The sequence below is a fragment of the Drosophila mauritiana genome, chromosome 2L (assembly GCF_004382145.1).
Source record: "Drosophila mauritiana strain mau12 chromosome 2L, ASM438214v1, whole genome shotgun sequence".
Classification (NCBI taxonomy): Eukaryota; Metazoa; Arthropoda; class Insecta; order Diptera; family Drosophilidae; genus Drosophila; species Drosophila mauritiana.
In genome coordinates this window covers 18,116,063-18,130,519 of record NC_046667.1, presented here as the reverse complement: position 1 = coordinate 18,130,519, position 14,457 = coordinate 18,116,063, and the positions used below count along the sequence as shown (strand labels likewise).

Here is a 14,457-nt window from a genome sequence, read left to right as displayed (position 1 = left end):
TGGGCGAAGTATCTGGGCCATCTTGCAGTGGCATCATTTGTACTCTTTAGCCATGCTCGGCGCTTCTCGGCCAGTGTTTTCCAATTGTTTTGCCCGGTTTCCTTAGAAATTCAGCGAACTCCTCGAATTGATTTTCCCTCTAATGCTGCGAGTCTGTGGAGTTAATTAGCCTTTCGATGCGGTCACTTGAAAGTGGGCTTGATCCCAAGATGACTATGACGTGGAAACCAGAGCATTCGATTGGAAGTACGTGATGTGAGGGTGCAACATATTGCGCCAGAGTTTCGAAGGACACATGGAATGGTTTCAGCATTTTTGAGTAGTAGTAACTCTCCAGTAAAGGCGTTAATATGACACATTTCCAATCCGTTAATATGAAAATAATAAATTCAAAAAAATTAAATATGCAATATGTATAATTTAATAAAATAAAATTATAAAATGTAGAATGTATTCCTTTAGTTTCCATGAAAGAACACTTTAAAGGAGCTAAATCTATTATTTTGATAACAAGAAACCTTTTTTAAATGTAATTTGTTAAAGGTAACACTTGCTTTGATTTCTTCATGATTTTTTGAATTTTGAACTTCTTGACTTCCTGTAATTTGGCCATGTAAAGGAGGAGAAAGCCAGTATTAATACACCCACTTAAATTTGACCCAATAAAGTAAGTACAACCGCCTAAAATCGAAAGTCACAAACCGCACAAGCACAATTGTTGCTCTTTGTTCTGTCCGAGAAATGGGGTTTCCAACCAACCAGTCGAGCACTCCACTCACTAGACCACAGACATGCAACCAAGCTGATCCATGGGGATCTTCGATGGAGCCACACATTGTGCAAAATATTCCCATATGACAAGAGTCTTTTGTGCGTTCGCATTTTGACCTTGGCTAAGTTTGTTTGAATATAAAAAGTCAATTCCAGGGCAAGTAACAAAAGAGGTATGATTACAGACGGTAGCCAAATGACAGGTCAAACAAAAGGAGTCGACCTGTAGCTGATACAGCAAATACCTGGGAGAAAGAGGGAGAGAGTTGCAGCCAGAGACAATTAAACGTCTTGACCGCAAGCCAATTTAGGGCACGGGCTGTGCTGCTGATCCTCAAGAGGTTGGCACTCGAGTACCTGAGCGGATCGGATCAGCTTGAGGCAGCGAATCAGGTAACAGGACATAAGGAGTGAACCAATCACGTGAGAGCTGAATAATCGGCAGGCAGCTATATAAAGACCCATCCTCAACCAGCCACTTCAGTTGTCCTTTGAGCCTGCAAACGTAAACATGTTGACCAACAACGAGCTAATGGAGCAGTTTTACTTCCCCGACGAAGCCCCAGCGATTCCCGAGTTCTTGGGCAACGACACCTTCCAGCAGTTGGAGCAGCTCATGTACCAGCAGGAGTTTAGCACCAGCGACAGCCAGTCGGACGGAGCGAACAGTTGCTCCTTGGAGATGTACTACGATACGCCGTCTGTCCTGGAATTGGAGCATATGCTGAGTGCCCAGGAGCAGCAGCAGCACCACCAAGCGAATCCTTTGAGCAAGAGCCAGGGCAGAAGTCCAAGGTACTGGAACAAGCAGCAGAGGAGCAAGCCATACGACAAGCTGTCCACTTCCATGTCTTCATCTGCTTCCTCCGCCTCTTCGAGCAGTTCATCGTCCGCGGGATTCGGTGGCGAAGTCCTCAAAAAGCGGCGACTGGCCGCCAATGCTCGGGAACGGAGGCGGATGAACAGCCTGAACGATGCCTTCGACAAGTTGAGGGATGTGGTTCCATCACTCGGCCACGATCGGCGACTGTCCAAATACGAAACTCTGCAAATGGCGCAGGCATACATCGGGGATCTGGTCACGTTGCTGTCCAGAGACTACTAGCTAGTAGTCCTCCTTCATCCTTTCTTCCTCAAATGGAAGTTCCTTTGCGGGCTGTGTTGCAGCAACACCTTCATCCTAGTGGAAATCTTATAAAGGCTGTTAGTTTTACGTTTATTATCATAGTTGTAAATAATTCAAGCAATAATTTTCTAATAAAAATCAAAATAAAATATCAATTATATTGTTTTAAATTCATATGGTATGAAATGGTGGAGCTTGAAAAAAAATAATGTTGGACGAACTTTGAAATTTATATTTTGTATGAATTGTATCTTTGCATTTTGTGCTGGTACATATACAGATATTTTTAGAGAGTAAAAGGATAAAATACAATAACTTTTTTAAAAAGGATCGAAAGATGATAGGTAGTGGTACTGAAATGTAAATAACTTATCAGACTTATAAATTTACATAAATATATAAAAATGTGAAAAGTCCATTTATCAATCCAACTAATGCCTCCACATTTGTTTATATTCGCCACGCTTTCATCTTAGCCCGAAAAAGGGTATCCTTGTTATCCTTGAAGGATGAGAGCGGCATGGCAAGCTAGGGAGTGCGCCACGCCCACGAACCAAAACGAAAGGTCACAACATCAGTAACCAACCGAGAATTAATGAGTTCCGCTTCCGACTCAAAGTGAGGGAACTCCAAAACAGAAGTGATTAAATGCCGCAAACGTCAACAGGTAAACACTGAGGATAAACACAGTCGCTGCCTTAGATCCTTCGAAGGTTGGACGAAAATTGATTTAAACATAGCCATTTGTAAGTGCTATGGGAACTGTGGGTGGACCGAGCGAGGATGTATCTGAAACGGATGAAGTCGAGGATCCAGAAAGACAAAACACGTATCGTACGATACAGTTTTCAATTGCAAATATCACATTGATGTTTGTATTTATAGAACTAAATACAGATTGTTAACTTAGCTTACTATAACTATGGTATATTGCTTGAGTCCACAGAAATCTGAGAAATTGCTCTTCACTAAGTCTGAAATAGAATGCACAACGAAATAAGTAAAATAGTATATAGTAAACTAATTAGGTGGTCAATAAATTCGATAAGCCTTATCAAATGGTTTTCAAATGGGTAGAATGTTAATGTAATTCTCGAGATCTATATGTACTCTTACTAACTTATTTTTCTTGAAATTAGTCAGATCATTGTAACGGTTGCCTCGTTTTTAGTGATACTTTGATTTCAACCATCGATGGATGTGAATGCCACCAATAGAAATAATATATCCCGTTTTCATAGAATTATCAAAACTTGAGATGCCTTAAACTGGATCGTAGCTAATCCAAAATATTTATTTAATTGATATATAGTAAATTTGAAAATAACGAAGATCGGAAAAGATAGTTTTAAAGATGCCATTACAACGATCTGACGAAATTGCTGAAAAGTGTTTTTTATTACCATTATATTTGGATTTTCATTATAAAGTAGTTTAAATCAAATTCAAATCGATATATATTTAAAAAGTTAATATCATTGACCATTAGTGAAGAGTATATTTGAATTACGTTAACAATTAATTTTGGGACTACTTTTCGTTATAACTATTTACAAGTACTAGTGTCTATGGTTAGCACTAGGAACTAAAAGCGAAGGCATTAACTAATCATACACTATATGCTTAATCTATGTCAATACACAAACATAAGTTAAGTCGAGGGTGTAAGTGTAAAGTCTTTGCACGTGTTGTCCTAGATTCCCCTTGATGAAGGCGGCTGACGTTGGCTGATTGGAAACAATTCGCGTTATCATATTTAGTCATCATTTAATAATTTACATAATAAAATAGCTCAACGGGTGTCGTGGATAATTTTATTTAACTTTCACTTCAATTGCTGATGGCTTTTTGTTTAGAATTCATGTTATATATTTTTTAAAATCTCATGAATTTACTTCAATAACAACCATGGCTAGGTAATATTATACACAGCAATGTACAATATCGTCTGCCAACGTCATCTGCCCACCGCCCAAAGGGAAACCAAGAGAAATGTGTGGGGTTGAGTTATCTGTTCTATGCAATACACTTTTTTGTTAAATTAAATCAAAGTGAGATAAGTGAAATCTAAAACTAGGGTCTCTCTTTTTGTAGATCTATAAAATACGTAATTACATCATCCAAGCTTTACCACGCATACGCCCGCGGCCACGCATCGGACCGCCAGGTCCGCCACCCCTAGGAAAAAATGGTCGCGGCCCTGGTCCGGGTCCATCAAATCCCGGTCCGGGCATCCGTTGGTAAGGCGGTCTAAAAGGGCCTGGTCCGGGTCCATTCCATCCCCGACCTCGTCCACGTCCGCGCTGCATTCCATCGGGACCGTTCATCGGTGGACCGGGAAAGCGCTGAAAGGGCGGGAAAGGTTGTCCATATGGTGGTCGCGGAGGTGGCGGTGCTCCACCTCCTCCCATTTGCATGGGATTCATTTGGTTCCAGGGCTGCTGTTGTTGATGCTGCTGATGTTGGTGATGTTGAAGTTCTTGCTGCTGATTTTGCTGCTGTTCATGGTGTTGCTGCTGATCCTCTTCATCGGGCAAAGGCGGCCCCATAAAACTGTTGTTCGCGTCCCACGGATTAATAAAGTCTGGCGGAGTTTCCAGCAAAACTGGACGCGATGGCGTCAATGCACCATTGGCGTCAATCTCGGCATCTCCATTATCCTCCTTGGGCTCTAAAAGATCATATAGTTTAAAAGTTATAAACATTACCCTAGGGAGATTGCTTTCAACTTACCTCTTAGTGACTCGTCAATATCATCATCCGACATATCCATATCAATTACCATATCAGCAGGATCATAACGAGTAGCTCCATCTACACGATCCGATTCAGATGACGAGCCTGTTTTAAAGAATTAACATCGTTTTAATTTGTAATATATATATTTGTTTTACTTGTACGTACTAGCATTGGATTTAAGCGGCGAACAGGTCTTGCTTTTTGCGTAGTTGTTGCCAGGAGGGGCCATGATACCTTCATCGTTGGGACTCGGGACAATGCGGTAATCCACATCACCGCTGGCAAAGTCCTGAAAGGAAGACTGTCACATATTCATTATATATTAAACTAAAACTATTAAAAATGCAGCATGAAGTAAGAATTTCCGGCAATTTTTTGTAAGAAAAATAAGATGATTAGAAACGTTACCTTTTCTGCTCCGCCAGGTGATCCAGTGAGTGATATTAAATTTCTGTGATCAATGTCCACCAACTGCCTGGACTTGTCCTTGCTCAGACCCAACTTTGCGCCAAAATCGAACGCCGGGGGAAGCTGCAAGGTGCGATGGTCTACGTCCTCGGCGCCCAGCGCTGCAGGATTCGTATGTAGAAGCTCGTTATATTCGATCGGAGCTGCCGTCGAGCTAGCCTTTCTGTCAAAGTGCGGCGGCGAATGGGGAGTTGATTGATTTGCATACGAAGAAGAGCTAGCGCCACTGCTATTAAGGCTAGAGTCCAGCGGCGTCCACGACATACTCATATTCCACGTGCTGTTGAAATCATCTGCCGATCCACTGGAGGGTCCAAGCGACGGTGGAAGTGGTGGCGGTGGCATGGGTGCAGGCGTGTACTGGTCGGAAGGACCACCACTGCTTCCTCCGTTTCCGTTATCACCGTAGAGATGCGATGGTGGAGGCGGGATATATTGGTCTTGGCTGTTAGAACCAAACAGGGGCGCATCGGGCGTATATACCGCTGATCCACCAAGACCTGGTATGGAGCCGCTATCGGCACTGGAAATAGGCTCCGGTTTGTAGAAATTGGCACTCGGCACGTATGCCTCGTCGTCCGATCGCGATCCAATCACCTCAATGGCACTTCCCCTATCTTTCGAGTCCCGCTTGAAATCGTTGATGTCGAAGGGCAGCTTGCCACCATCCAGATAACTCGTGAAGCCATTAATACTACCGCCAAAAAGGTTCTGCAAGGAAAATAAATGAATAAACTTGACTGAAATCAATTAATATTTTGTTTGATATAAGTACCAGTGGTATATTATTTTCTTCGGGCAGTTGGAGATCTGCATCGCGTTCAGGTGAAGGAGCATTTACGTCCGGCGAGGGTATCGGACTGGCCAGGTTGGGTATGGTCTCGTCCAGCTTTCGTTTCACAATTTTAATGCGCGTACCAAAGCTCTTATAGGCCTGTAAGATTTAATTATTTAGGCTTCGTAATCTTGATAGCTAATAGATTGAACTTACACTGGCTACCACTTTGACTTCCTTTCCCTGATGCTCGTAAAACTTTTTCGCCGCTTCAATACTGGCCAGCACCGCCTTTCGACTCTTAATTTCGTTCTGCAGGTTCTTATTGTAGGCATTGATGAAGGCTACACAGCGCTCCACCTCCTTCTCAATGTTCCCGGAGTGGCTCTTGTCCTTTAGCTGCTGCTTGATGACTTCGATTTCGAAGGTTGGCGGCTTCGGCAGCTTCTGCATGCTTTTGTCGGTTATCTCGGCCAGCTCGACGCACTCCCTCACCTGGGCGATCAGTGTGGCGTTCTGGAACTCGTCGCTGACATCGACCTGGGACTTTTTGGGCGGCGCTATGTTCAGCAGGCCGCTCAAGTCGCTTAGGTACTCCTCATTGTAGATCTCCCGCTGCTCCCAGATCTTGAAGATTCGTAGGATTTTATCTTTGACGCGCTCGTCGCTGGGGGAAGAAGAAATATTGAAAGGTGAATTAGTATGGCTCTAATATTGAAAAGTCGAAAGTATAAGAATAAAGTGGATTGAATTTGTTTGTTTTTCAATAAAAATGATAGTCGTGCCTTATGTTTCCGGCTGGGAATACGTACCGCACCATGGTGGTGGCCCTTTGGAGGGCTGTGGCCCAGCACTCCACAAACTCGTAGCGCTTGCGCTTGCTGTACTGGATGACATCGTTGGCCAGATAGAACAGGACCAGGCGGTGGTCCACTCGAACTGCAGAGATAAAGGCATCATTAGCTCCTGCGGCACGGGCGAGCACTGCAAACTCACCCCTTTTGAAGACGTTTAGCCAGCACTGGATGATCTTCTTGTGGTTGGAGCGGTGCTGCAGGCACCAGTTCGACATCTGCTGGATGCCCTCCTGCGTGTCCTTTAGCGCCTCCAGTCGCGTCTCGAACAGCTCCTCGTCGAAGGTTTCCGTCATTTTGATCGATCCCACTTGGCGGCTGGATGCTCAGCGCATTACAATTGTTTACTACGTTTTTTGCCGCTGTTAATTTTCAGCGTTGTATTTCCACTTTTCTTCTTCTCGCCACACGCGCACTCAATGAATTATCGCTCACTCCACTTTTCCCGCTCGAATTTTCCTCAAACCGTTGACATTTTCAAAGTGTCGCATGGTTTCCACACGTTTTCCCGGCCGTTTTGAGCTACTGTTGCGTTTTTTTGTTGGCTTTAATAAAAGCATTCGGTAAAAAACAGAAAAATCGTGCCCACTTTACGTAGAGGTGGTAAAAGAGCTGGCGATGCTATCGGTATCTTTGATTACAACGCTGGCCGAGTAGCGACTAGCCGATATTAATCGTATCGGGGGCGGGTTGAGAACTTGGATGTATTTAAAAAATTATGCTTCTCAAAATAAGTTACATATTGTGAACAATAAAACCTGTGTGCATTTTATTTAAATATAGTTACAGCATAAGCTTTCACTAAATGAGTTTTAATTCAGCTTGAGCTAACATATTTTCAACGTTAACAGCTCTAGCATAGAGAACAGCGCCTAATGTCGTTATCTTTTAATAGGTAATTTCGGGCTCCTTACTTCGCATAACTTGGTATTAAATGTAGTGTAATTAATGTAATTAATGTAATTACATGTAGTTAAATATGTTAGTACTAGTAAGCATTGGAAACAAACATTTAGATTAGCTATATTTATCGAAACCCCTCTGCATACGCCCCTGAAGAAAGAGAGCGAATGCTTAACAGTGGTGAACCTATATAAGCAAGCCGCACACGCTGAAAATATCCTGTAAGGATTCGGACGCGACGCGGATGCTACAGCAGTTTGGTGTGAATTTTACCGACGCTATCGCAACTCTCGCGCATTTTGCCGGTATGGTGAACGCTTCTGTTTGCTTTAATTCATTGATAACGATTTGTGTTCAAACGCGTTGGGGATTTGTTGCACGTTGCTGTTGCTACTGTACCGAGTTGCCGGCATATGGTGTCCTGACCAGAGATGAGCAAGAAAAATATCCTATTTTAAGAGAAATCAAACAAAAGATTGAATAAAAATATAAAAGTTCAATGTAAGAAGGCAAATGAGGTTTAAGCACCCCAGTGAGTTTGTAGTTTGGTGTTTGTGGCTCAAATAAATGCCACATTTTCCGCTTGAGTAAGCAACAAGTGTGTCCTTACTCGTGATTTTTCCTCGATCACGCTTACTTCACCGCCTGCGGTTGTTTGGATTTTGTGCGGCTTAATTTTATTTCGGCAGACAGGGGGCGCAACAAAAACTAATCAAAAAGTAGAGATATTATTTAGCAGGGAAGGGTAGGTGTAGAGGGAAAACACTGAATATTTGTCACGGATACCAAGGATGTGCCTACGAAATAAAAATCCAATAAAAATCCTTTGTCCTTGAGCCCTGCGAAGGGAACTCAATTTTATTCGATAAATACTATTTTTTGTTAGAGTGTATGTTACATGAATTTCCAAATATTTGCCAAGAAAAGCAATACTTATGTTCGTGAGATGTATTTAAAAGGGTTCGAGCAATATGGACGAAATATGATAGCGGAATGTTCATTTTTCCAGTTGTACATTTTATTTTCCGTAGGCCGTCCCATATTCCCCAGACGATTGCCTGCCAACTGCGAAGTGAGCAAGTGTCCTGCATTTTTTCTGCCAGCTCCTCTTCCTCGTTGCCATTAGGGCCATGTAATTATTCTGATTACTTGGCTCAGACTCACAGACAGGACACCAATCACAGCGGCAGCAGCAATAACAACGCCAAATCCCACGCTGCGCCACTGACCCAGTGCCAAGTTACGTCGGTGTCGGTGCCACTCCCAGTCCCACTCCCCAGTCCCTCTTCTACATCCATGACCAGTCCGCCCGGACTTCCTTCATCCGGCTCGGTTACGGCTCTGGCCATTTGACCAGCGACGCCACACGGCCAAGGAAATGCGCCGTAGCAAATAATTACGCTTCAATTGCTGCTCTCCCTTCAAGGACTTTCGTTTTGATTGTGTCCACAGCTCAATAAAAAATTAGATAAACTGGAACGGAATTTCGAGTGGCTTGAAGTGCTGCAAAAGGAAACAAGAGAAGGAAAGTGATAAAAATCAAATCGGAAGAATCAGCTAAAAAGGTGAGTTAACTATGTTGAAAGATTTGATTGACTGCGTAATTGGTAAAGCTTAAAAGTTTGGGAAATATGAATATTTCATAGTTTGAAAATAGTTTCAATAAGCATAGAATATATATTTAAAATTTTTCTTTTCTAAGAATTTGTGATGGTTCAATTATGAACTGAATTTCTGAAATACATGATTGAGAATAATGATTATCCTGCTCATTTCATGCCAATCCCTTGGGCACCGACGTCATTTACCTTGGCTTTAAGCGTACATTTACACAGCTTTCCTTAACTGCTTCGCTTGACACCCACAGAAACTCAACGATAATCACAATTAGCCCACACCTTTGGCGCAACGAGAAACAATAAACACTAATTAGAAGGCAATTCCGACGACAATATCGCGCATTTGAAAAGCGCTGGGCTTTCCACTCCTGCAACCTGATTTTCCGCGCCCAAGGACCTTTGTCCTTAGTCGAACACACACACTCGCTGGCGTTTGTCAATTAGTTGCTCGTTCGCAGGGCACAATCATCTGCCTTTTTCCCTTCTCACTTTTCCAATTCGAGCTCCACAGACTGCGTCGCATATACTTCCTGGAAAATTTAATTTCAGTTCTGCCACAGTTTCTGTTTGTTGACTGCACCGTTCACATCGATAAGAATATGAATATGCACAATTACCCATTTTCATTTGCATATCCCAGAGCGTTTTTCCACTTCAGCTGCACTCCTCAACTTTTGATTTGTACGTCAGTCAATGTCGCAGGGCGAAAAAAACAAAGTCATACATGGTTTCTTCCCATGTGTGTCAACATTTCCGGAAAAATAGCAAGAGGAAAAATCGCTATAGGGTGAAATAAATTTCAAATGGCTGCCATGAACCTGTGTTGGCGGCGATCGACGTCATCCGAGCAGCCTCCCACGCCGCGGGTGGGCAAAAATCCGAAAACGGCGTAAACAAGTGCTAGCGTCAGCACTAAATTAGTTGGATGGCTCCGGATTAGGTTAGTCACTTTGTTTTGTGGAATACCTCCTTAACAAGTGGTTCTATTCCTCGTATCATGATTACGTTGAATGGGAGAGAGAGTATTAAAGTTGGGCGAAGATACTGTCTCAATACTTAAGATGGCTACAACTTGATTTTCCATTTCTGAGCTCTTGGAAGACTTGCGGGTAGTCAGCGGGCTCCACGTCGAAGCCATTGCCCTTGGAGTAGGTGCATTGCCGTAGGTGGCAGGGGCAGGGGCGCAGTTGACAAATTGAATGCATCGTTTGCCAGGGGGCGACATGACGGATGGCCACGAGCTCCTCAGCCAGGCAATTGTGTGGCCAAACGCCAGCCCACACACAATCCATGACGCGGAGGAAGGAGTCGGTCGGTAGTCACTTTGGCTGCTTTCTTTTTTCATTTGCATGCATATGTGAGAACGACAACCCGCAGAGTCGCAGGACCAACAAAAACGCAAGCATTCAGTGACAGCTTGACAAAGGACATGCAGGGCAGGGCCAGGATGTGTGGAAGGATACGCGGGGATACGCTGCCGTGGATGTCGAGAAAGCTGCCGTGGCTGGCACTTAATAAGTCAACATGGCTCTGCTCATTTATGATATATGACAATTTACTTTGCCCCTCGGATAAATTAAGTGGCAGGGAGTGGAGAAAGGGGACAACGTAATGTATCACATGACTTATTCATCGCAAACACTTTGAGATAGGTTAAGGAAACTGAAAAAATTGTGGAGAAAGCATATCGTATATTAAGGCATACTTGGCTTCTAGCGAGGGCAATGAATAATATAATTTGATATAGTATTTAGAATAGTATTTCATGCTCTTGAAAGTTATTATATCTAATGATTATTAGGTGTAAATAGTGAAGTTTAATTAGCTGTTCTCATGTGCTTAAATGTGCAATTTTTTACCTTCAAATAATTTCACTTCTTTTACGAAGTCAATGTAAAACTCATTTTTTCCAACATGCAACAAGCTAAAAGCAATATATCTCATGTCTGGTTTTTTTGGTTGCTTCTGTGAGTTAATGAGCCATCTCTCATTCAACCCGCAAGTCATCAGCAGCATTGTCCTGGTAATTCATTGCCACAGCCACGCCCATTCGGTTGACGCCCCCAAGGATTCGCCACGCGGCATCGCTTGACTTGCATAATTAGCTAATTGAGCGCTCAGCGATAATGATTCGGCATCAAGAATAGAAGGAATTGTTAACCGCATACTGGCACACAAATTGAAAATGGAAAAACCCCGAGCGACGGTTAAAAAGGCGTTAGCTAAAAAATGCTTTCACTTTCCCTAGACTCTTCTAGGGTCCCGTCTCCGAACGCGCCATTCAGCTAATAAACGTTCTGTTGTACACTCTTGTCCCACGCGGCGTATACGCAACCTGCAACGAAAATGTCTGCTACGTGATTTGAACACCAGAATCGAGATACACGTGGCTTCGTAAAATTCCGGCTCCATACTCATTTTGATACAAAAATATACACTTCAAGGCAGGAAATTAATTTTTTAAATTACACAAATTATTTTTGATTTTAGAAAGCGGTTTTAAAAACAGGCTTTAATTGAATAAATATATTCTAGCAACTTTGGGCCTAAAGATTTTTGTGCAATGTATAACTTTTATTACTTTTCATCACTTCGAGCAGTATTATTATAAGTATTATATTAAATGATTAGTGATTTGTTTCCTGTGTAACTTCTCACTTTTTCTCCCATCACGTCTGTTGTCTGTTTGCCTTGGTTTTCCTTACTCTCGCCATTGTTGTCGCGTTGGTTTTTCGCCACTGCTGTTGACTTTCGAGTGCGTACAATGGCTGCGTCTTGAGATACGTGGATCCTGCTCTAGGACGATTGGCAGGACTCGTCAGGCTCTTCGTGTTGAGCACGTTTTATTTTAATAGCGCTCTAGTGGCGCATTTCCTCAAAATCCCTGGCCAACGATTGTTTGGAAAAGGGCTTTTGGAGCCTTGGCAATCCTCGGTACTCATCTCTTTGTCTGAAGTTGCATTAAGTGGCTGTTTTCCCGGTACTTTGGCAGAAGAAAAGTGCCAGGTGGCAACTGTTTCGAACACAAGTCTAACATGGCAAGTTAACTTGCCTGGAAAAGCGGTTTAAAAAGTTGCTAAAAAGTTGTATTTACAAGTGACATCCAACTTTATTGCATTCCTTTATAACTATTTATGTAATTTTAAGTATTTATTTTGTTACAAAGATTTTCTAAATATTGATTTTTTGCTTCATATTTAAAACATCTTCATTGAAATTCAATGAAACCAAACCCAATTTGGCCATCAAGTATCTACATCAACGTAGTAAATCTGTTTGCATTTAAGCATATTCCAACTAAGATACTTCCCTTCTAGCTTACCTAGCCAGCTATTATTCTCTAATTTGATTATTCAACATCAAGTTCCTAAGCTTTAGCCTGTCAAGTCAACTGTTCAGAGTGTAACACATTAAGTTCATTACATTAAACACTGATTTATTGTGACCACTAGGAGTGCATGGAATACCCCTCTATCCTTTGAATTCTCCAAGTTTCCTAGTACGTGTCTTGAGCAGAATGTGGCTTAGTTGAAGAACATAAAATATGCGAAGATTCTGTTGATTTGCATACTGGGAGGCGAAGAGAAACAGACCGAACAGAATGATATGGAATGCAATTGTCAACTGGCAGAAGGGAGAGCGAATTCCTCTGGTGCTGCTGCCATGTGCTGCATTAATCATAGTTTGTGTTGGCCATCCCACCACTATTGCTGCACCTCATATTTCATGCATCAGCTGACACGTCATCGCAGCCATTGAACTCGCAAGGACATTTGCAGGACTCGCCGGAGTGGAAACTCAGAAACTCAGTTGCGTATCGGTTTCCGAGTGCTGCCACAAACGTTTTACCTCCTCGTGCCTTTATTTTCACTCACTGGCAGCCTTGATTTGGCAGGTCGATAAGAAATCACTTCCACCAATTAGTTTGGCTAATCTATTCTTTTAGTTGCTCCATTTAACAAACCTTTGCATTCAGCTTGTATTTTTTTGTGTGTTTCCTTTGTTTTACTGCGTATTTTTCTATCATCCTGGGTTTATTTGTTTGCTTTTGCTGACCATAAAAGTTCAGGCACCCACTACACAGAGAGAAAAGTATATGAATATTTAATAATATATTATAAAATAGGTGCTTCTAATTAGAAAATTGTTAATAGAATGTTTTGTGACTTTAATCTGATTTATTCTTTAAAAAAGTTTGCTGGCTGGTCCAGAATTTTTCCAGTGCACTCACCCACACACACACACACACCTTAAAACGGCGTGGAATAGTATGGGTGTATCACATTTCCTTTTCCTGTGAGTGAGTGTGTGTGTGTGTGTGTGTCGATGCCAAGGTGCTGGCCATTATAATTAATCATTTTGGCGAGATACAACGCCAAGGGAACGCCTGTGGAATTTTGTTCATTTTGATGCATAATTTAACTTTATTACAAAATGTGTTGCACACACTTTTAGGTGACAACCTACATCATGGCGGCTCATTTGTCTTTTGAAGGAGGGTTGGCATTTTATCAAAGCCTTTTGTGATTTCAGCTGGCCGCCCAAAGCTGAATTTACCAGATAAGCTCCGAGAAGTGAAGAATTTTCAAACACGGAAAAAAGCTAAGGCATGTCATACTAGAGTAAAAGTTTTATTATCGAAAGCGAGATTCACTTCGATGGAAAAACCCATTTGCCAGCACTCAAATTGCAATTAGACGAATGTCAGATGCGGAAAAGCAAAAGTAAATCGAAATCATAGGAGTGAAATGGAAAAGTGGTCTACTTAGGCCGACATACTGCGCCTTTTATTTGTCATTAGACAACTTTTTGACATTATCCTTTTGGCCGGGCTTGTGTGCGAAAAGTTGTTCCATGCTGCAACAGAGCGCACACTCTCAAATGAGATTTGTAATTAGCCGCGACTGGCTTTCATAAAATGTGCTGTATTTTTAATGCTAATTGCTTTTTAATGCGCAGCTCGAAAGTTTTCACCAACAATTAGGCCGCAGCTCAAAGAGAAGCGCTGTCCCCAGCAGCGCGAAATGATTATTTCACGCAACAGAACGCAGGAAACTTTCTTCACATTAAATCCTTCGGGATTACTTGTAAATTATGCCCCCAATCCTTTTAAGCCCTCACTTTTATGGCGAATAATTTTGTGTTAAAATCAAAAAGGGGCCCACACGCGCTGCAGGGCATAAAAAGTGGGCAGCTTTGGCG

The 14,457-nt window shown here is 42.3% G+C and overlaps 2 protein-coding genes across 4 annotated transcripts; one reads left to right on the top strand and one right to left on the bottom strand.

Moving 5' to 3' along the window:
• Window positions 1-1,229: 1,229 nt before the first annotated feature.
• Window positions 1,230-1,979, top strand: LOC117147091 (basic helix-loop-helix transcription factor amos). The gene has a single exon (XM_033313860.1). It carries the CDS (start codon window positions 1,283-1,285, stop codon window positions 1,874-1,876), a length of 594 nt encoding a protein of 197 aa, XP_033169751.1. The 5' UTR covers window positions 1,230-1,282; the 3' UTR covers window positions 1,877-1,979.
• Window positions 1,980-2,742: 763 nt separating this feature from the next.
• On the bottom strand, window positions 2,743-7,345 carry LOC117144506 (regulation of nuclear pre-mRNA domain-containing protein 2). Of its 3 annotated transcripts, XM_033309720.1 has the most exons (9): window positions 6,876-7,345; window positions 6,692-6,818; window positions 6,096-6,546; window positions 5,880-6,038; window positions 5,045-5,815; window positions 4,802-4,925; window positions 4,631-4,738; window positions 4,029-4,568; window positions 2,743-2,871 (listed from the first exon to the last, which is right to left on the bottom strand). In XM_033309720.1, the coding sequence occupies exons 1-9, from the start codon at window positions 7,027-7,029 to the stop codon at window positions 2,804-2,806; spliced, it is 2,502 nt and encodes an 833-aa protein (XP_033165611.1). In that variant the 5' UTR covers window positions 7,030-7,345; the 3' UTR covers window positions 2,743-2,803. The 3 variants fall into 3 exon arrangements, with proteins under 3 accessions (XP_033165611.1, XP_033165590.1, XP_033165600.1); XM_033309699.1 differs by lacking the exon at window positions 2,743-2,871 and having other exon boundaries at window positions 3,277-4,568; window positions 4,802-4,937; window positions 6,876-7,029; XM_033309709.1 differs by lacking the exon at window positions 2,743-2,871 and having other exon boundaries at window positions 4,009-4,568; window positions 6,876-7,029.
• Between the last annotated feature and the right edge of the window lie 7,112 nt (window positions 7,346-14,457).